At 54.4% G+C, this 18,719-nt stretch overlaps 3 protein-coding genes across 5 annotated transcripts in view; 2 read left to right on the top strand and 1 right to left on the bottom strand.

The window, feature by feature from the left end:
- Positions 1-1,150, bottom strand: part of KCTD20 (potassium channel tetramerization domain containing 20) — a 30,792-nt gene extending 29,642 nt beyond the window's left edge. The window contains exon 1 of the mRNA XM_064472280.1: positions 1,071-1,150. The gene's annotated coding sequence lies outside the window, so the exon portion shown is untranslated. The remainder of the gene's footprint in view (positions 1-1,070) is intronic.
- A 248-nt stretch (positions 1,151-1,398) lies between these two features.
- Positions 1,399-8,396, top strand: ETV7 (ETS variant transcription factor 7). Of its 3 annotated transcripts, XM_064472298.1 has the most exons (8): positions 1,399-1,897; positions 3,874-3,991; positions 4,277-4,441; positions 4,723-4,830; positions 5,689-5,880; positions 6,192-6,334; positions 6,692-6,792; positions 7,427-8,396. In XM_064472298.1, exons 1-8 carry the CDS (start codon positions 1,892-1,894, stop codon positions 7,524-7,526), a joined length of 933 nt encoding a protein of 310 aa, XP_064328368.1. In that variant the 5' UTR covers positions 1,399-1,891; the 3' UTR covers positions 7,527-8,396. The 3 variants fall into 3 exon arrangements, with proteins under 3 accessions (XP_064328368.1, XP_064328371.1, XP_064328369.1); XM_064472301.1 differs by lacking the exon at positions 4,277-4,441; XM_064472299.1 differs by lacking the exon at positions 4,723-4,830 and having other exon boundaries at positions 1,400-1,897.
- A 5,352-nt stretch (positions 8,397-13,748) lies between these two features.
- Positions 13,749-17,248, top strand: LOC104042536 (apoptosis facilitator Bcl-2-like protein 14). Its single transcript, XM_064472457.1, has 5 exons — positions 13,749-14,635; positions 15,327-15,485; positions 15,869-15,930; positions 16,185-16,448; positions 16,830-17,248. Exons 1-5 carry the CDS (start codon positions 13,825-13,827, stop codon positions 16,872-16,874), a joined length of 1,341 nt encoding a protein of 446 aa, XP_064328527.1. The 5' UTR covers positions 13,749-13,824; the 3' UTR covers positions 16,875-17,248.
- The last annotated feature ends 1,471 nt before the right edge of the window (positions 17,249-18,719 follow it).

Here is an 18,719-nt window from a genome sequence, read left to right as displayed (position 1 = left end):
CTCCTCCCTACAGAGGTGTGTTCTCAGCCTCCCAGGTTTATGCCAAAGATTGTCAGCATTATTATTACCCCTTCCCTGAGAAGCCTAAGGTCACTGAGAAGGCAGCACAGGGAGAGCAGGATCAGGGATGGGGAGAGTCACAGCACAAAAAGGCATCTATGAGCAGAGGCAGGCTGAGGTCTCACCTGCTGTACCCCTTTAGGGGAAAACCCCTTAGAAACTCCTCCTCCCTTTCAAAGCACAGTGGGGCCAGAATGCAGGGGTGAAAGGGAAGGTAACCTCCAGACTAAAAACATGCTTAAGAAAAATAACGCACCAGCCTACCGCCCCAGAACGCGTGTAGGAGGGCAGCGTGAGCAACCAGCGCCCTGCTCCGCGCTCCGGGGGTGGCGGTCACAAGCAGCAGCCCCATCAAAGGGCACTGGGCACAGCCCGGGCCCCGAGGCCTCCTACACAGCGCAGGGGAAAGGGGTGACACGCCAGAGATGCAGGGATGCAGCACTCCCTCGAGGGGTAACAGCCCCCGTCCCCCGCCAAACGCAGGCAAGAGTGTAGGAGAGGCCCCAAAGGGCCCTTCTCCAGGTAAACACGAGGCAGGGGGCGGCACTCCCAGCCCCATAGCCGGCCCCTCCTCTGAGGGCACAAAGAAGGCCCCATACTCACCTCCCCAAACGCCCCCAGGGGAAGAGCACCCCCACGGCCCCACAGGCCCCTCCAAAGCCCATAGAGAACAATGGGGCCAACTGTGACCCCACGGACATCCCCTGGGCCCCACAGACATCCTCCTCAACGCCCGCAGGGGACCGGGAAGGCCTCCCCGGCCGCCGCGGTGCCCCCCTTCCCCCGAGCACACAGCGCACAACGGGCGCCCCCAGGCCCACAAGCCACCCTCCGCGCACAGCGAGGGCCGGGAAGGCGCCAAAAGCCTCACAGAGGGCTGGGAAGGGTCCCCGCAGCCCCTCCCGGAGGTCCACGGAGGGCCGGGAAGGCTCCACGGGTGACCCCAGACCCTACGCAGGGCGAGGAGAGGCCCCCAGTCGCCCCCACCCCCACCTTTAGGCCTCACTCACCGCGTCCCCGCCGAGGCCGCTCCCTCAGGCGGGCGGAGGGCGGGCTCCCGCCGCCGAGCCCCGCCCCGTCCCCGCCGCCACCCGATTGGCCCCGCTCGCAGTGCCGGCTAGCCAATGGGAATCGAGAGAAGGGGAGCGGGGCGGGGGCGCCCCGGTGCGCGCGCCTGGCTCCGGTGCGCGTCCCCGTCCCCGCCCGGTGCGCGCGCACCGCAGCGCGCCTCCCGGTGCTCACGGACGCGTGTGTCCCCCCCTCCGTGCACCCGCCTGGGCGTCCTCCTGTGTGCATCCTCCCATGGCCCCCCGCACCACCCCCCCGCCCCGGTCCCGCTCGCAGCAGCCCTGTCCGCTCCCAGTGGAGAAAAGGGAGAAAAGCAAATATTTGAGCCGCCCCCCCCCCACCCCGCGGCGTGTCCCGCGACCCCTCCCGCCTCCGGCGGCGCGTCCACCCCCGTGGCCATGCCCGGGGAGGTGGGGAACAAGATCCCCCGGGAGGACGGGGGTCCTCGGGGACCCCCGGGCCACCGGCGCCGTCCCGATCCCGGCAGTGTGTGTGTGTGCGTGTGTATGTGGGGGGATCCCCCGGGTGGAGGCGGTGGCCGTTCCGGAGGGACGCGGGACCCCCGGCCCCGGGGTAGGGCAGGACGGGGCACGGCTGCACCCAGCCGCTCTCCTGCCTCCCGGGGCTCCGGCTCGTTTCGATTTCGTTTCCCGGAAGGATCGCGCCGGAGCCGCAGCGGCCGCAGGGACGGGACCCACCCGCGCCGGGCACCCGGGCAGCGCCGAGCACCGCTGCGGGGGGCGGCCGCCCTCCGCCGCCGGGGATGCAGGTAAGAGCCGCCCGCCCCCAGCCCGCTCCCCGGTCTCCACCGGGGGCTTCATGCCCCGGAGCGGGGGGGTGTAACACACACACACACACACACACACCCGGCCTCCGAACGGCCTCCCGGAGCCCGAGCAGCCGGGGGGCTCCAGCCCCCCCCGTTTGGGACCGAGCCCGAAGCCGCTCTCCCATGGCTGGGGTTTCGTTTCCACCCCCCCTTTACCCACTTTCCCACTCGAACATTTCCCAAGGGCAATATTTCCTCTTGAAGCGAGGAAATGCCGCCTCAGAAACGCGGGAAAGCAGCTTAACAGGGGGAAAAAAACCGAGGACATAAAATCAGTACAAAGTAATAAAAATTAAGAATGCATCTCTTATGCCCTAGAAATCTTTAGGAGCAAGAAAAATATCACACTTTGGTCTGTTTTTACTGTAAATCTCACTGTAAGTGAGTCACATCGATGGGAGAAAACTAAAATACCTTTTTAGAGGAGTTCTAGACAAAAAAACCACGGCGAATTTCTTTCACTTTTATTTTTCCCCATAGCTTATTGCTTATAATGAATCCGAAACACAGTTTTCATTGCTATCAAGCCTGTTCAGAGTTTATACTGGAGTTTCCCTGGTTTCCTCATACAATATTATGCAGCTGCTTGCTTTGCTAAAACCAAGAACCCTGACAGAACCAGCGATTTTACACCATTAGCAGAGAAATTAACACTCATCCTTCTGCTGAAGAAAACCCCACCACCCACCACCAAACCGCTGCCTTCCTCCTGCTGTAACTCCCCCGGGACTGCAGGGAAGCATTTTCCCCAGGAAGGATGGAGCGCTTTGCTCCCCTCTCCCACGCTCCCGGGTTTGGGGACACCAGCTTTGCATTTAAGATGTGTCCAACCACCACCTGCTCTGTCAGCACACGCTGTGATTTTCTTCACCCCACATAGTCGAGGAGCACTGGCTGCTCTAACCACCTCCGAAAATCTGCCCGAGGCTGTACTGAAGTGCCCAGAGTTGGCAACCGCTTCAGAAAATACTATTTGCAGACAAAATTGATAATTTTCCAGAGAATGAGGCTGAGAAATTGCTGGGATTCACGTTAATAGGTTTTTAAGGGGAAACATTATCTGCTTGGCTGCCGGTAATATTTCAAGATATAGATGGGGCTGAAAGCAGGAGCCGAGCTCCCTTCTGGCTCGCGCGCTCTGGACGAGAGCCCGGAGGCAGAGCCGGGCGATGCTGCCCCCCCAGCCCAGCAGAGGTGCTGGGGCTGCCTCTCCTCCCAGCACTGCCCGTATCACCCGGGCGCTGAGGCTGGAGGGGCTCCTCAGTGAGCAGCCGAGAGGGAGACGTAATTGTTGAGAGGTTGGGATTTAACGGCGGAAGCAAGATGAGAGGACATCTCTCTAAACCACAGGACTGCTATTTCCAGTCATGCCCAAATGATCACTGGGGCAGAAGCTGGAGATCTCTTCATGCTGTGTTTTTAAGACAAAACATAAGCATTACTGCCAGCTGTATTTTCACAACTCCAAAGAACTGAAGTACTGTCCATCCTAAAACCCTGGGCATGCAATGAGCGCGTGAGGATGCCGCAGGAAGCGGGTGCCAGCACGGGCACCACAGGCTCTGCCAGTCTTGGCTTCATCTTCTACTTCCCTGCAGCCATGGGCCAGCGGGGACGGATAACCCACATCCAGAGCCTGGATGAAGGCAGGTGCCTCTGCTAAAGAGAAGAGCTGGAGAAAGAGAGGGGGATCTCTGGCTACTAATGCTCTTCTTGGGCAACCAGAGATTCCCCCGGGGGCTGGCAAAGGACCTAGAACCAGTGTTGAAGAGCTGCAGACAGCACAACGTGCTGCTATGAGAAAGCAGTTAGAAATGATTGAGCAGTGTTTGCTGTGTTGGAGGCATCTCCAAAGCAAAAGCAGGTCCAGAGCTGGGAATTTTCTCCCACTGATGTGTTTGATCTCTTTTCCCCAGGGTAAAGTGGCAGTCAGCTCATCCAGCCCCACCGTCGCAGCTTCCTTACCACCCCCGTCCCAGCCCAGACACGCGCCCATCAGCGAGGGGGAGATCTTCAAGCTTCCAGGCAGGCTGAGTGAGTAGATGTTAGGCAAGTCAATGCTGCTTAAAAAGAGTTCTCACAGGGTGGAATATGGTGGGTTCAGCTGTGGTGTCCCACCCAGGGACCATTCCCTGCTGTCAACGGGGACAAGATGGACCAGTCATCAGCATTCATTTTCTCTCTTTGGGGTGTTTTGGACCTGTAAGTGCTTAATATAGAGGGAAAGTTTGGTGATGGAGAAGACTAGTATCCCACCCTGCCCCTCAGCAGTTTTGAAGATGGAGACTGAGTTGTTTCAGAGGCTGCCCCTGGTTTCAGGAATCCAGCCCTCGCTGTGGAGCAAGGATGACGTGATACACTGGCTAAGATGGGCTGAGAAAGAGTATTCCCTTCGGCAAACCGACGAAAGCAAGTTTGAAATGAACGGCAAAGCCCTGTGCATCCTCACCAAGGATGACTTCAGATACCGAGCTCCGAGCTCAGGTTAGACTGAGTGCAAGGGTGTTTCTGAGGACCATCCAAGTACAGCACAAGCTGTGGGCTGCTGAGAGGGGCTGGATGAATCCCAGCAGACCAGGCTTTAGCTCTGGCTTTAGTTGGGTGCTGGAGACAAGGACAACCCTCTTCCTTCCTTTAGTCCATCTGGACTGCAAATGCTTTGGGATGGGGAATAACCTCTTACTCTGTAGCACAGAAGTCTAAGCAACATCAACTGAGAGAGACTATAATACAAAATCATCTGAGTAGGCTTTCCTTCCCTGCAGGTGATGTGTTATATGAAATACTCCATTACATTAAAACTCAAAGAAGAGCTCTGGTGTGTAGCCCTTTGGTGAACTCACCCTTCAGGGAAACCAGGAGCACAGAGAAAGGTATGATGGAGAATGACAGCTGTCCATCAACCAGAGCCTGCCCTCAGCTAGTGGGTTGCACACATCTGGGGTTTGAAGCTCAGCCAGCTGAACCCATCCCACGCTACCTGAGCAAGGCAACCAGGTCCAACACAGTCCAGGTCATCCAGGAATTTTGTAGTGATAAAGCAGGTCTGGTCAGAATCAGGGCTAGACAGCACCAGGGGGTCCATGGTGACCGGGTAAGGCCCTGTCTACACTAGGAAGTCTACCTGCAGATTGAGATCTGGAGCAGGGAGAGTCAATAGCCAGGTAGTAGCACAGCCCTAGCTAGAGACTAGTTCTCCTGCAGTACACCCAGGAAAGGATTAAAGAAACAGGGCTGAGCTTAAATAGCATTTCTGGGCCGATGGGTGGAGTGGGAAGAGGCCCCAGGTGAGGCTGGTCAGGGCCAGCAAGGCTTATAAATGCCCTGGGGGGGTTAGTAGGAGTTAGGGTGTGGGTAGGTTGGTATTAGTGGCTGGTGCATCTGGGAGTGATTTCCTGAGCTCTTCTGCTGGCTTAGGAGTAAGGTAATGAGTATCTTAGCTTTCCCCACAACAATTTATAAGGGAGTGCCTGTGCATTCTCCTATTCTAGTTTTTCTTCTGTATCTGACCTTCACCCTGCTCAGCATCTCCTCTAACCACCCTGAGCCTTCTGCTGTTCCCGCCTTAGGAAAATCCCAGGCTTTCCTTAGCACCTGCCTGCTCTGGCTGGGCTGATACCAACCTGGGCTGTTCCTTCTGTCCCTGTTTCAGGGCTTTGGAAGATCTCCTGGGACCTGCCATAAAGCACCACAGGGTGTTTGGGTTTTTCTTTTTTTTTTTTTTTTTTTAGGGACAGACTGTAGTGCTGAGGCTGCCCCGGTTGCTGTTTTCTCCTGCCTGGGTTGTGTAGAACAGCCTGTGTCTCACAGCTGCTCAGAGCCACTGAACCTCTCCCATCACAGCCCAGAGGGCAGCTGCAGGGCAGATCCCATTGGCTCTTTTCCTACAGCCTTCTTGGCCCCAGTGGATGGGAAAATTGCAGGTAAATATGATTTTATAGCCTGGTTCCCTGGGGAAATGAGATTGTGCTTTGTCCTGTCTGCCCATCTGTCTCCTTTCCATTTATTCTAGATATCAGTGTGTCCTTCCCTGCCTCAGTTTCCCCACCTGAAAAACTGTAGTTCCTGCTAGTGTTTTGAGATCTAGCAATGAAAGTGCTGTGCATTAGCTCTGGGCTCTTCTTATATTTATTATCATTGCTAACATGCCCGCTCCTGTTGCTGATTGACTCACTGGAGCCTTAGTGAGCCTGAGTGAGCCTTCTGTGACTATTTATTCTCCATGAACCCTCAGACTGCAGGTTGCTGTGGGAATACGTGTACCAGCTCCTCTCTGACAGCCGCTATGAGCCTTACATCAAGTGGGAGGACAAGGAAGCCAAGGTCTTCCGGGTCGTTAACCCAAATGGACTTGCCCAGCTCTGGGGGAACCACAAGGTAAATGCAATTGAGAACAAATTTGTTATTCCTGGGCTTCTGCATGTCACCTTTGTGACCTGTTCCCTTGAGCTGATGGCAGAGGGACAGGGAAGGGTGGGACAGAGTGGGCGCAGGGCTACTGAGAGATGCCAGCCTCCTGGTGATTAGAGGGAGGCTCTCGTTCCCTGGAAAGCAAACCATGATGGCTGTGGACCCAGAAGCAAGCCTGGGTTAGAGACCCCCACTGCAGCCTGCAATGCCCAAGAACCACCTTGAATGTCCCACGTGTGGTCCTGCTGCAGCCAGACCAAAACCAGGTGTTGATGCTTCCTGCTACTCGACCTCCCTTGCCCCCCAATTCTTTTCTCCCTCCAGAACCGAATGAACATGACGTACGAAAAGATGTCTCGAGCTCTCAGACATTACTACAAGCTTAACATCATCAAAAAGGAGCCAGGGCAAAAGCTGTTGTTCAGGTGAGGTGAAGCAGATTTGAGAAATGAGCTGCCTGGGACGGCATAGATGCGGCACAGAAAAGCAGTGGGTTCCAGATGTTGATAGTGGTTTCATCCAGCAAGATCCTCCCCTGCAAACACAACACCCCAGTGGGTGTGTGTGTCTGGGCTCTGTCCTGTAGGAGCTGGGTGCCTGGGCTCTGGGTTCCATCCGATGCACGGTCCAGGGCTGCAGGCCAGCAACCTGCCCTGGGGCCAGCATCCATCTGCTCCCCTGCAAGGAATCCAGCTGGTGCTGGAGGAAATGCCCCTGAGCACACCCAAGCTGGAGAGGTCCCTCCCAGGAACATCCCCAGTGACACCAGGTCTGAAGTCCACCTCCAAACAGGAGCCTCCTGTTTTCAGTGCTGGCTGCTTCCCTGGGACTAGTTTAAACTTAAAAGGCCGGTTCTGGGCCAATGAATGCTGAGCTTTGTCTCCCCAGGCTTGGTGCATCCTGGGTGCAAAGGAAGAGCTGGGATCCCCAGCAAAGCCCAGGGATGGCAGATACCTTCTGGCGAGCTCCAGAGCTCAGCTGATGAAGGCAAGGGTTCCAGCATTTACAGCCTGGTTTGGGGCTGGATTTGGATGTGCCATTAAAAAAAATATATTGTAGGTTTTTGAAGACTCCTGGGGAGATCATCCATGAGAAATCCAGTAAACTGGAGCAGCTGGAGGATGAGGACCATGAGGATTTGAAAGAAGGAAATCTTTGAAGGTGGCACTAGCAGCGCATTGCAGACAGGGCTGTGCTCTGCCGGCATCTCTTGCGTCTCCTGGACAGAAGGCCACGGAGCGGGCCCTGGATTTCAAAACCTGCCCTGAGCCAAAAAGCTGTGACATCTCTGGGGCTTCATTAGTGATACACACCCAGAAACTGTCCCCCAGCCCCCAAAGCGCAGATGAACGTGTGGGCTGGTCTTCTGTTCACTTCTCTTCTGTCTGCTGGGAGGGAATGTGATATTTTTGCTCTGTGAATTTTGATGCTTCTCTTTTAAGATTTAAACTGGCTGGTAAAGACCGCTCTGTTCTTACAGCGAGACGTGCTGAGCAGAGAGCACCGGAACACGTGCTCCTGGTTAAACATCTACTGAAGTGCTTCTGGAGAGGAGTGGCCCTAAGCGTGGACACGCTGCTCTGAATTGGAGCCATTTCCCCAATTCGAGAATGGACTGGTATTGCAGATACGCTGTACGCTGTACTCTCAGTCTTCTGTGGGGTTGCTCTGGTGACTAAGGGTGGGAGTGTGCTGAAATATCCGCCCGCATCAGGCCTGGCTGGAGTTCCAGGCTGCATAGATGCCCTAAGCTGGGTCTCATTTTAACTCCTTTCCATCCATGTAATGCTTTTTATAATTAGCTGACTAAATAATGTGAAAAGAAACAAAGGCAGTAATGAGTGAGCACACTCATCAGACACGTGCTTTGAGTCCGACGCAGGAACACCTGCAAGCCCAGGCATTGTTAGTGACCTGGAAGAAACAATGTGTGTGGTTTTGAATCTGAAAATATCCACCAATATTTTCAGATTGTTCTTCAGTGGAGGAAATAAAATACCGTGACTGTGCAAGGTTGAAAATTCAACTTCTTGTGGGTTGAAGGTCTGAAACTGGGGAATCTAAGCCTTCCTCATTTAAAGGTGGTTCCTGTGGTGACCCAGATCTTGTCCCCCAGCTCAGCAGCCCCTAAACCAGAGTGCAACAGCCCGAGCTGCCCAGCAGCTGATGCCTGAACACAGCGCAAACGTGGCATTTTGTAGCTATGTGGACAAGCACAGATACAGGTCCTGAAAGAGCATCGTGTTCCATGGCCGATAGGAAAAGGTGACTTCCTTCCAAGCCTGGTTTTTGCCCCACTGCAGAAATTAATCTGCTACCTTGTATCTTTGCTCTGGACCCTTTCCCAAGCCCAGGCTGTCATCTAGAGCCCCATCAGCACTGCTTTTGGGGCAGCAGTGCTGTGAATGGGTCTGGGCACTGTCAGCCTTGTGAAAAACTTTAGCAGGGGTTGGCGACTGATGTTTCCACCAAAACTGGTTGTTGCCAACTTGAACCTACAGTTCCGTTTACTGTAACTGGTGTTGCTTCTCCAAAACTATTTTACCCACATTAACTGGACCCTGGAGATGCTGGTGGGGTGTAGCCAGCAAGAGATGGTGGTGGGACGCATGGTGGCTGGTTGGCAAAATGTCAACAGTTGGACATCTCCGGAAACGCTGGCTGAGAAGGTTCACTTCCAAAAGAAAAAAAAAAAAATCACCAGCTTGTTGGCAAAATGCATGTGCTTGACAAGTCAAGCGGTGAAGAAATGAGACGCTCCAGTGGGGTAAATGAACACAGCATCAGAGTGTTTGGGAGGCCCTGGCTAGGAAGGGAGGCCAAAATCTCTTCTAGGAGAGGGGGCTGGAGGTTACCCAGTGCTCAGCCAGGCTGCAGCCTGGGGATGCGCCAGGAACGTGCAGTGAAGCACCCAGACCGCCTCCTTCCTTCCACAAAGGGTGGTGGGTTTTTTTGTCCCTGAGAAGATTAAGCCAGATCTTTCTTGGGGTGAAATCCAGCAGAGTCAGTGCAAGTCCTGCCCAGCCCTGAGGGACAGCTTTGGTGGGAAAGCAGACCTCTTTCCTTGGTAACTGTCCCATCCTGACCCTGTGTCGCTCCTGGGATACACACCCAAGGGTGCATTTTCCCTGACATTCTCCGAACAGGACATCCCCCCTGCTTTCTTGCTGTGGAAACAGCCCTGATGCCTCCTGAGCATCCCATCACTTCTCCAGCCTGCATGGTTTGTTGGAGCGGGTGATCGGTGACCCCAGTGCTTGCGCCGTGCTTGCAGGGAATGTGCAGGGTGCCCTTTCGTCGGTTTTTCCTACGATGACTAAGGATCCTGTTAGACTTGGACAGGGGTTTGCTCTCCTGGTTGGGAAGCTGCCAAAAGCACTCAACCCTCCTTGTGCTGTGCCACTGCAGCTCCGGAGGGATCTTGGAGGGTGAATATCAAATGGTGCCTTTGCAAGGATGGGCTGCAATGGCGAGCTCTTCCCGTGCTCTCAGGAAGCCCTCGTGTCCTCCCTGGGGCAAGGCGTCTCTCTTCCCTGTGGTAAACAGAGGCAGAAAGGCCGCTGTAAACCTGCCGTTCTCCTGGAACGGGGGCCCATCCCTTTTGGTAAACAGCCGAGTAACTGCCGCCTGTGCCGGGGTGTTTGGCGCGGGCGTGCGGGGAGGGAGGGCGCACAGCAGTCGGCGACTCGTACCATGGCTGACGTCCAGGGGCAGTGGCGCTCGGGTGGGTGCCCCAGGGGGGCTTTCCCAAAGGCTTGCAGGTGCTTTGTTCCCTGAAGGTCATCGTGCTTGCTTCAGCGGCGCCTGGTCTGGTGGTGTTTGAGGCAGGGGACTGTCTTGCACTGCTCATCTGCTGAGGCAAGCGGCTAAAATCAGCCCCAGGGCTGGAGGAGAAGAGGATTTGCTTTGGGGTCTGGTGCCGATCACGCTCTGGGTTCAGTGGCACCGCGCAACAGGGCTGAGAGGTCTCCACCAAGGCCATGTGTTGGTCTGTTCAAGCCGTGGCTGTGCAGGGAGCAGTGGCTGCCCTCAACACCCCTGCCATGGACCAGATCTGAAAGTGCAGATAGTTTTGTGCCCAGGTGGCTGGTGTTGGCTCGAAGGGACCTTTGTGGTTCACTTAGAACACAACTGCCTCCAACACCCGGTCAGATTGGCTGTGGCTTTGGCTAGCCAAATCTTGAAGAACTCCAAGAATGGTGATCCCCTACACCTCTGGACACCCACTTGAGGTTGTTCCACCCTCCTGCAGAAGAGGTTCTTCCTGATGTCCAGCATCAGCCTGTGGCCTGTCTCTTGTTCCGAAGAAATTTGGGTGATGTGGCTCCTGCCTTCTGAGCCCATTGCAACCCTCCGCACCGCGCAGCTCCATCCACTGCCTTGTTTTTTTCCATCTTCTGGAGCAAGTTCCTCTAAATAAGCCAGTCATACCCTGCTGTGTCACCATGCTTTTAGTTCTGCTTTTTCCTCCAATATTGCTGGCCTGAAGATACCAGCCTTGGCATTGCATGCTCCCTCCACGTGACCGTGTTTTCAGTCAGCTTCCTCATTCTCTCCCCTTACTGGTGAGAAAAGCAGACATATTTGGGTCCAGCTCTCTTTCCCCAACTCTGATAACGGGCTTTTGGCCTCTTGCAAACATCTTTTTCTTATGCCTCTCTCCCGTTAGGTTTGGGCATATCCCAAATCCCAGCAGGGATCTGAACTTGCATAAGGGTCTAGATCCAAAATCACAATTCAGGTCAAGACTTTTTCTGGAGTCACTTTGGGTATCTCAGGCTGTGTCCAGAAATGCTGCTACAAAGAGGAAAAGCCTGTAAGAGGCCATAAGACAATGCTGATTCCCAGTTTAATCATGAGAAGTCCTCCATGAGCAGGGACGGTGTTTGGACTCAGCCTTGGATGATCTCCAGTAGCAAGATCTCCAAACTGGAGATGGCCAAACTGCGCCCCAGTGCCAGAGTGGATGTGGCTTTTTATTTTATTTTATGGATGTTAAAGAGAAAAAATTGATTGTGAAACTCCTTCTCACCTACTGGAATCGATCTGCTTATGAAGGGATGTGGTCATGTGCTAGTTAGCAGCATGGAGCTCCTGATGAATGGTTTAATTATTTATCAGAAGCAGATGGGGGAGCTGGAAGACAAAGCCAGGTAATTCCTAATCAATACTAGACTGATTCATCGGTGTAGGCTCAGGAGAAATGGAGGGAAATGGACTGGATCTCTCCCAGCTATAGGAAATTATGGCACAGAAAGTTTGTAGAAGCAGAAAGACAATAATCCTGGACTCGCTCAGTTGCAAGCTGAACCCATTATCAGGAAAAGACCGTTTGTGTCCGGGAGGCAGATGGGCAGCGCATCATCCTAGCTGAAGACTGGAGAAAATGCAGCGCTTCTCAGGTGGAAATCTTGCCGAGGGGTTTTCCAAAGCCTGCGTGCCAGCAGCCGCCACCCGGCAAACGCATCCGCATCCAGCGCCGTCCCTGCGAGGTGCAGTGTGAAATATTGCCATCAGATGGCAAAATAGCAATGAGGATAGCCAGCAGCAGCCTGCGGGAACGTGCAACAGGCACAGGGGCCAAATGGATCTCTGGTGTAAGAAAGGTGCGGGAAGGTTTGTTTGGCCCGGGGGCAGGTTGCAGAGCTGGGATGGGCAGGCCTGTGTTGTGTGGGTTCAGCCCTGGGAGATGCTCTGTCCCTGGGCAAGGCTGAGTGGGAGCCACGTGGGTGCAAAGGATTCGGGGTCATGAAGCCGCCTCATTTCATGATTTAGGGTGGGTGCACGGGCTGTTTGAAGGACCCCAGGGTGGGTTTCAAAGAGGCTGCAGCCCAGCCATGCTCGGTGTTAGGCAACAACCTGACAGCACCGTGCCCCAGAGCGCCTGCAGGCCCACAACAGCCCGCAACATCCGCTTTCCTGGAAGCTCCAGGGTGCGAGCGGAGTGATCTGCTTGCTGCATTGAAACGCCATTTATCTGAGAAAGTTATGACTTCTCCTTACAAAAACAACCCAGAAAAGCCCATACATGGTATCACACCCATTAAAAAAAAAAAAAGAAAACAAACCAAAACCCAATGCCAAACAGCTAGCTGAGATAGAGGGTTTCAAAGGCCAGTGCTTACACCAGGTGACAGGTGATTTTTATGCTGTTTTGCTGCTATTCGTCATAAGGAAATTGTTTTCTCCTCCAATGAAACTCACGCCCACTGGTTTTCTACCACGAGGGAGGTGATAGCAGGGATCCCGGCGAAAGCTTAGGCCGCTCTCCTACCTGAATGGCTGCTAAAAATAGCACCCAACTCAGCCAGCTGCTGGTATAAAATGAGCCAGGTATAAAAAAGGCACCTCCCAGGAGAGTCTGACAACCCTTAGCACCCGTGGCCGAGGAGCTTGTCTTGACGTATATCCAGAAGGGCAGAAATACTGATGGAAAGGTAAATACCCAAAGAGAAAATAAAGAATGGTGTAGCCAATGTACTGGAATCAATCAAAGTAGGATGGGTGTTGTTGCTTTGCTGTGATTAAATCTAATTGATTTATTATCGAGTGCTCGGGTGGCTTTGGTGTTGGCTTGGATGAAGGAAACTTGTCTTCTTGATCCAAAAAAAGGCCAGCTTGGGGTATGTGAGTGAACTTGTGATGCTCATCAAGACCGAACGGAGGCTGATGCCCGGCTCCAGGGCGGTTTGTACAGCCGAGCATGCCCCATTTCGGTGCTGGCTTCCCGTGAGCCGTTCAGTGGTGGAGAAAGTCTGGTTTGGGTCTGGTTTGGGTCTGGTTTTCTGAAGGATGGAATTGGTTTCTGAAGTAGAGCCCCCACGAGGCATAGGCATGGTGTTCTGTTTTTTCAATAGTAACATCTCCTGTTCAATGTTGCTTGTAAATGTGGAGGAAAGAGGGGTGGGAAGGGCAAGGATGCGGCACTCGGAGCTCCGTTAGCAGCCCTGTGCTGGTGAGAGCTCACGGAGGGGCAGCACCATCGCAACATGCTCAGCCAATAGTGGCAGTGACTGAGGATATTTGCAAGAGCCCACATTGCCCTTGGCCTCTTCAAGGGCTGGAAGCGCCTGGCCTTGCTGGGGAGTGGGTTTACTTTTTTAGCAGCCAATACTTTAAGGGAAGATATGCAGAAATCTGGGTTGTGCGATTCACTGGGGGAGCGGCGCTCCTGGCGTGTGGTTTTTCATCGTAGGATGGGAATATGTTGCAATAGGAAGAGACAGCACCGCGGTATCTGCATGATACCCCTGCTGGATCAAACCCTCTGGATCTCCCTCCTCGTCTCCCCCCTCCCCGCAGTTTCGCTTCCTTTATCAGCCATGTCTATAGCCCGTCGTAAAACCCCACGTGTGCAGTCTGCGTGAGGAGCTCTCAGATAACAGCTATCAAAGGGTTTGATCATTTACCGGGAACATAAACAGTCCTGGACACACAAAGCACCTTCAGGTGCCAAAATGGGGGTGATTTCCATTGTGCCCTGCCGGACCGCGCAGCATCCGGGGAAAGCAAAAAATCAAGCTGAAAATGTCATTTTCCTCCACAGCAACATGCAAGCTCTGACTGCAGAGAAACCTCGGTGGAATGCAGGGAATCAGCCGTCGGGGAAGATCCTCTCACTGGACAGGCAAGAGGCCAAGAAAGTGCTGGAGATCTATGTCAGGCGCTCGCTGAGCTGCTGCGAAAACTCACTGGTGGCCAAAAAAAGGCTTCAGGAGAGAGCTGGCGGGCGGGGGAGGAAGGCAGGTGGGATACAACGGTCGGAAAGCGACTTCTCCAAGTATTCGTGTGCCAAACTCAGCCCCAAGAAGGACCGGAAGGAGGGACCCAAAGCACCAGACCTGGATGAGGCTCTGGAATGTGACAGCAAAACTCCTGGGGAAGTCCCTAAAGAGGAGCTGAAGCCCAAGACGAAAAGCACAAAAAACTCCTCCCGGGGCAAAACCCAACGCACCTGGTTCAAAAGTTTCTTGAATTTCCTCTTCAAGAAGAGCCCTGAGGACCAGAAGGAAAACGCAGGGCAGAAACCAAAGGAGAAAGATGCCAAAGCTGCTCACAGCTCCAAACCAGAAGGGGCTAAAAGACCTGGAGTGGACTCGCACACGTCCCCACCACTGGGCAGAGCCCCAAAGAGGGGGCCCAGCCTCAAGAGGGCTTTCTCCTTCAAGAAGCATGCGGAGGAGGAGCGGGGAGAGGCAGCAGCTGGGGCGAGGGCCAAGAGACCCAGCTGCCTTCCCCTGCGGCACATCCAGGCGCCGGCCTCACCAGGTGGGACCCCCACCACCCCTAACCCCGACCCCAAACCAACCTACTGTCAACAGCACCTCTGCTGGGCTTCTTTTGGGAAGCTATAGTATTTGGTGCTGGTTTCTAACCTAAGCATCACCCTCCCGGTGCTTTCTGGGGTTTGGGATAGCTTTTGGGGACTCTAGTCTCAACATGCTGCCCCAGGAAAGGGTCAACCTGCCCGTGCTTTGAGCACACGTCATGGCTCCAAGTTGCGAGCGCAGCAAGTGACCCCAAGCCAGCCGCTCGGCAGTAACCATCCAAGCACAGGTTTTCCCCCTCTGGCAAAAAAGGGACACGGTGGTTTAGTTTAAACCTGCGCTGAAGACCTGAGATTAAATCTTAAGCCACTCTAGGGCCAACGTTAAGCTGCTTTCAATTTGCTGTGGAGAAGGGTGTGGGCAGCCGGCACAGCAGGCAGAGCCCGCGGGACACCCCCGTCCCTTCCCCTGCCGAAAATCCCGCGAGGGGATTTTTGTGAAGCTTCGGTGTATTCAGGGCGAGTCGCAGCCGCTCGGTTGTGGCTCGGAGGGCACAGCCCCGCTGCTCACCGGCCGTGTGCACTAATCCAGGGTGGGCACGAGCACCACGTGGACGCGGTCGCCGCTGCAGCTGCTGTTCCCCGTCAATCAATGGCCAAAACAAAACAAAACAAAAAGCAATCCTGGCTTCTGAATACGTGTTTCTCTTCCAGCAGACGTGGAGCAGCCCGACGGTTACTACGCACGGCTCTCAGAAGAGATCGGGCTGATCGTGCAGGGCAGCGAGAGCAAGGGGAGCACAGCACGCGGATGCAGGGAGCCACCGCGTCCGGCCAGCGCCGACGGGATCGGTGAGTGCTGCCCTCGCAAGAGCTTCATCGCTGGCACATATAGAAAACACGGGCACGAGACTTGTCCCCATGCAGAGCCTGCGCGGGACCCAAACCCTGCTTCAAGCTTGACCCAGGGTCTTACGTGACCCGAACAGTCATATGAAGACTTTGGGGGAGATTTGCAGCGTCAGGGCTTGATATGGGGAGAGAGAAATTCAAAGGCAGGAGGGTGATGTTGCTGGCTGAGGATAACAAGGCACTTGGCAATAGGTTGAAAGGGGTTTTGGAGGGATGGAGGTGGATAAACATTGCTCAGGGAATTTTTCCGGGAGTCTAAACAGAGCACCGGGGTGTGAGGCTCAGAGAAAGGGCTGGACATAACGTGGGATCTCTCTCTGCAGATGAAGCCATCAGGAGAATTGTCACCCTGCTCCAGAGCGCAGGAGATGAGCTGGACAGGCAGGTGAGAGCTGTGCTGGGGTCGAGGGGATCTAGGCCAAGCTCTGCACTGCTGTAAAATACAGCAACACCATCGATTTCCCGGTGCAGGCAAAGGCTCAGTAAAATCAAGGAAATGGCATCTTTTAATTCCTCAACTGGGTGTGATTGTGGCTGTCTGTCTGTCCTCCCTCAACTGCAATCCTAGCATGGAGTGAAAGCAAGGATGACACACCAAGTTATTGACTCATAATGTGCATTCGCTTGCTTCTCAACCAGGTGAAGGAAGACGCACGGCTACGGACGTTCTTCAGCGATATGTCCTACAGCTCCTTCAAGGACTTGGCTGACGCCTACGTCCGCAAGGAGATGACGGCCAGCAGACCCAACGTCAACCCCCAAGAGATCCAGTTTGCCTTAACAGTGCACCTCACGGCCAAGGTGGCGGGCATCTGCAACCAGGCGGTGAACAGGATCATGGGCTTCGGCACCCGCTACCTGGAAGATTCGTTTGCACCCTTGTCCTACAGCAAAATTCTCCAGGTAGGGAGGAGGGCCGGGTCCAGGGCTGAGCTTCCAGCAGCAAGTTAGGGCAAAGGGTGTAGTTTTAGGGTGATCGATAGACCTGGGTGGGTAGCAATCATACTGGCTTATACTGGGGGGTGGCTGGGTGCTGGATCTGTGCTGTTGGGGCTGCCTTTGCTTTTCTCCAACACGAGCATGGCCCAGGCACACACAAGGAGCAGGACTTGCTTTGCCTCCTGCCCGCTGCCCCTCCGCAGCCAGATGCCCCGTAGTGCACGGCACTGCTGCAGCCTGGTGTGACCGCAGCTCTCCTTGGGGAGAATTTCCTCCTCTAGAAGACCAACAGCACCAGCTCAGTTTGGGAAGGGGCCTCACGGATGCTTTCTTTTGTCTCAGCAGGACAAAGAAAAGTTCAGCACAGACAACTGCGAGAGCCCGGACTGACACCGGCTGCTCCGAAGGGCCTGCGGGGCCTGGGGAACCCAAGGATGCAGATTTACTGATGGGGGGGACAGTCCCTCTTGGTGACCTGGAGGTGGGGTGATTTTCTGACGTGTGGATTTAAAATCTTCTAAGGAAAACCGTAGCGATAGCCAGAGCAGCATGAAATGCTTAAAACTCACCTGGCTGGTGGCGAAGAGTCTGTAAATCAAACAAACCCCAAATTTCACCCTGTATTTGCATTTTAGCTCTCACCAAGTGCATGTGTTGAACCTCATGGTTCATTTGTGTTTATGTGCGTGTATTTATTTACCTGCTTTTCTACGCAACATAATTTTTGTAGCTTCTGCTGTCAGCCAATTATCCAGTTCAGGAAAAAAACCCTAAAACTCAAATAAATTGGTCCCTAAATGACTGCCAGGCCTGTCTAATGCGTGATGTGTGCAGACGTTGTACATGGAATAATGTTTGCTTTGCTACAGCTGTTGTGGGCTGCTCCTTTCAAGCCAGATGCAAAGTGGCACAAAGGGAGTCTTAGCAGATACACGGTGCAGCCCTGCTATTTTTTACTATTTATATTTACTATTTCCAGCAGAAGGAGATTTATTAGCCAAAGCAGCTTGATCTGACACCAAGAACTGGGTAAAGCTTGTTCCCGCGTGGCGCAGGAGCTGCCCTCGCTGTCGCTCCCTCGAGCACCAAGGGGATTTACAGCTGCCGGGGTCTCACCTACGAGGTCTAAGAAGATGTGAAATGTCAAAGAGATTAAACCCTAATCCCTGGGAATTAGTTCCTAGCTAATCTTCGCCCAGACCCCTAAGTAGGGCCATGGATTAAGGGAGCTTGGGGCCGGGGGGGATTGCCCGCGCTGAGGGCGGTGCCACGGGCAGGAGCATCTCCCCTGGCAGGCTGGGATCCAGCCTGGAGCGAAGGGCACAACCCTTCGGGGCTCGCAGTGTGCAAGAGGTGGGGTGATCTAGTGGGTTGAAGGTGGTGGTGGTGGCAAACCAACCTGTGGGTCTGGGTTAGTGCCATGCATGGTGTGACAGTCCTGCGTCTGCCCAGCACCGCTCTCTTACCTCCTCTCCTGGAGGACACGATATTTCCAGTCCTTGTAAAACCCTAAGTAAAATGAAACAGAAGCAGTCCTCATAAGAAGGAAGCAGCCCTTCCCCACACAGACCGACATCCCCCTTCGCGAAGCCTTTAAGGAAACGTTTGATAAAGCCGCAGAGGGTTGAATCACTGGCTGCCGAAAGGCCCCAAGGAAGGGGGATACCTTGCAGGGGCTTTGTCTAATTTAGCACAGGGTAATCAGGACTGTGAAAAACATCAAATCCCACTCCTGGGTCCTGCCGGTGATGCCAGGAACAAGCACAGCACCAGCACCATGTTTCCTTCTGGCCGGGAACCGGAGAGATTTACTGCAGGAGAAACTGAAACCGCTCTCGCCTGTTTGCAAACTGTCAGGACGACCTGGGGAATGGTGCTGGGGCTGTGACCGGGGCAGGGCGAGCTGGTGTTGGGGACAAGGTGGGGACCTGGTGGGACGATCATGTGATGCCCCGATTTGTTTTGCTTCTGAGCTCATGCGGGGCCAGGTGTGGGCTGGCATTTGCACAGAGCAGCAAAGGGGTTTTTGTCGCCTCGCTGACTTCCCAGAGGACATCATCTTGCCTCGGCACATGGGACGTGCCTGCCGGGCAAAACCCTGGTGAGAAAAACAACTCGTGTCTCCCATTTCCTTGTTCTGCGCTTTTCCTGATATCACGGCTGAACCAAATATCCTCCTTCTGTGGTCACTGGACCTTTCCCCTCCCATCAGGGCAGCGGTGACTGGGGAAACGA

This window comes from Phalacrocorax carbo, chromosome 23 (assembly GCF_963921805.1).
Source record: "Phalacrocorax carbo chromosome 23, bPhaCar2.1, whole genome shotgun sequence".
Classification (NCBI taxonomy): domain Eukaryota; kingdom Metazoa; phylum Chordata; class Aves; order Suliformes; family Phalacrocoracidae; genus Phalacrocorax; species Phalacrocorax carbo.
The sequence above is the reverse complement of the archived record's forward strand: the minus strand, read 5'-3'. Positions and strand labels throughout refer to the sequence as shown.

What these genes read in the sequence shown, in the direction of transcription:
- LOC104042536 (XM_064472457.1), top strand. Translation starts at nt 13,825, where the DNA reads ATGGGGGTGATTTCCATTGTGCCCTGCCGGACCGCGCAGCATCCGGGG. An exon ending in GAGATGAGCTGGACAGGCAG is followed by an intron (nt 15,931 to 16,184) that starts GTGAGAGCTGTG and finishes CTTCTCAACCAG; the next exon opens with GTGAAGGAAGACGCACGGCT. An exon ending in CCTACAGCAAAATTCTCCAG is followed by an intron (nt 16,449 to 16,829) that starts GTAGGGAGGAGG and finishes TTGTCTCAGCAG; the next exon opens with GACAAAGAAAAGTTCAGCAC.
- ETV7 (XM_064472298.1), top strand. An exon ending in CAAGCTTCCAGGCAGGCTGA is followed by an intron (nt 3,992 to 4,276) that starts GTGAGTAGATGT and finishes CCCTGGTTTCAG; the next exon opens with GAATCCAGCCCTCGCTGTGG. An exon ending in AACCAGGAGCACAGAGAAAG is followed by an intron (nt 4,831 to 5,688) that starts GTATGATGGAGA and finishes TTTTTTTTTTAG; the next exon opens with GGACAGACTGTAGTGCTGAG.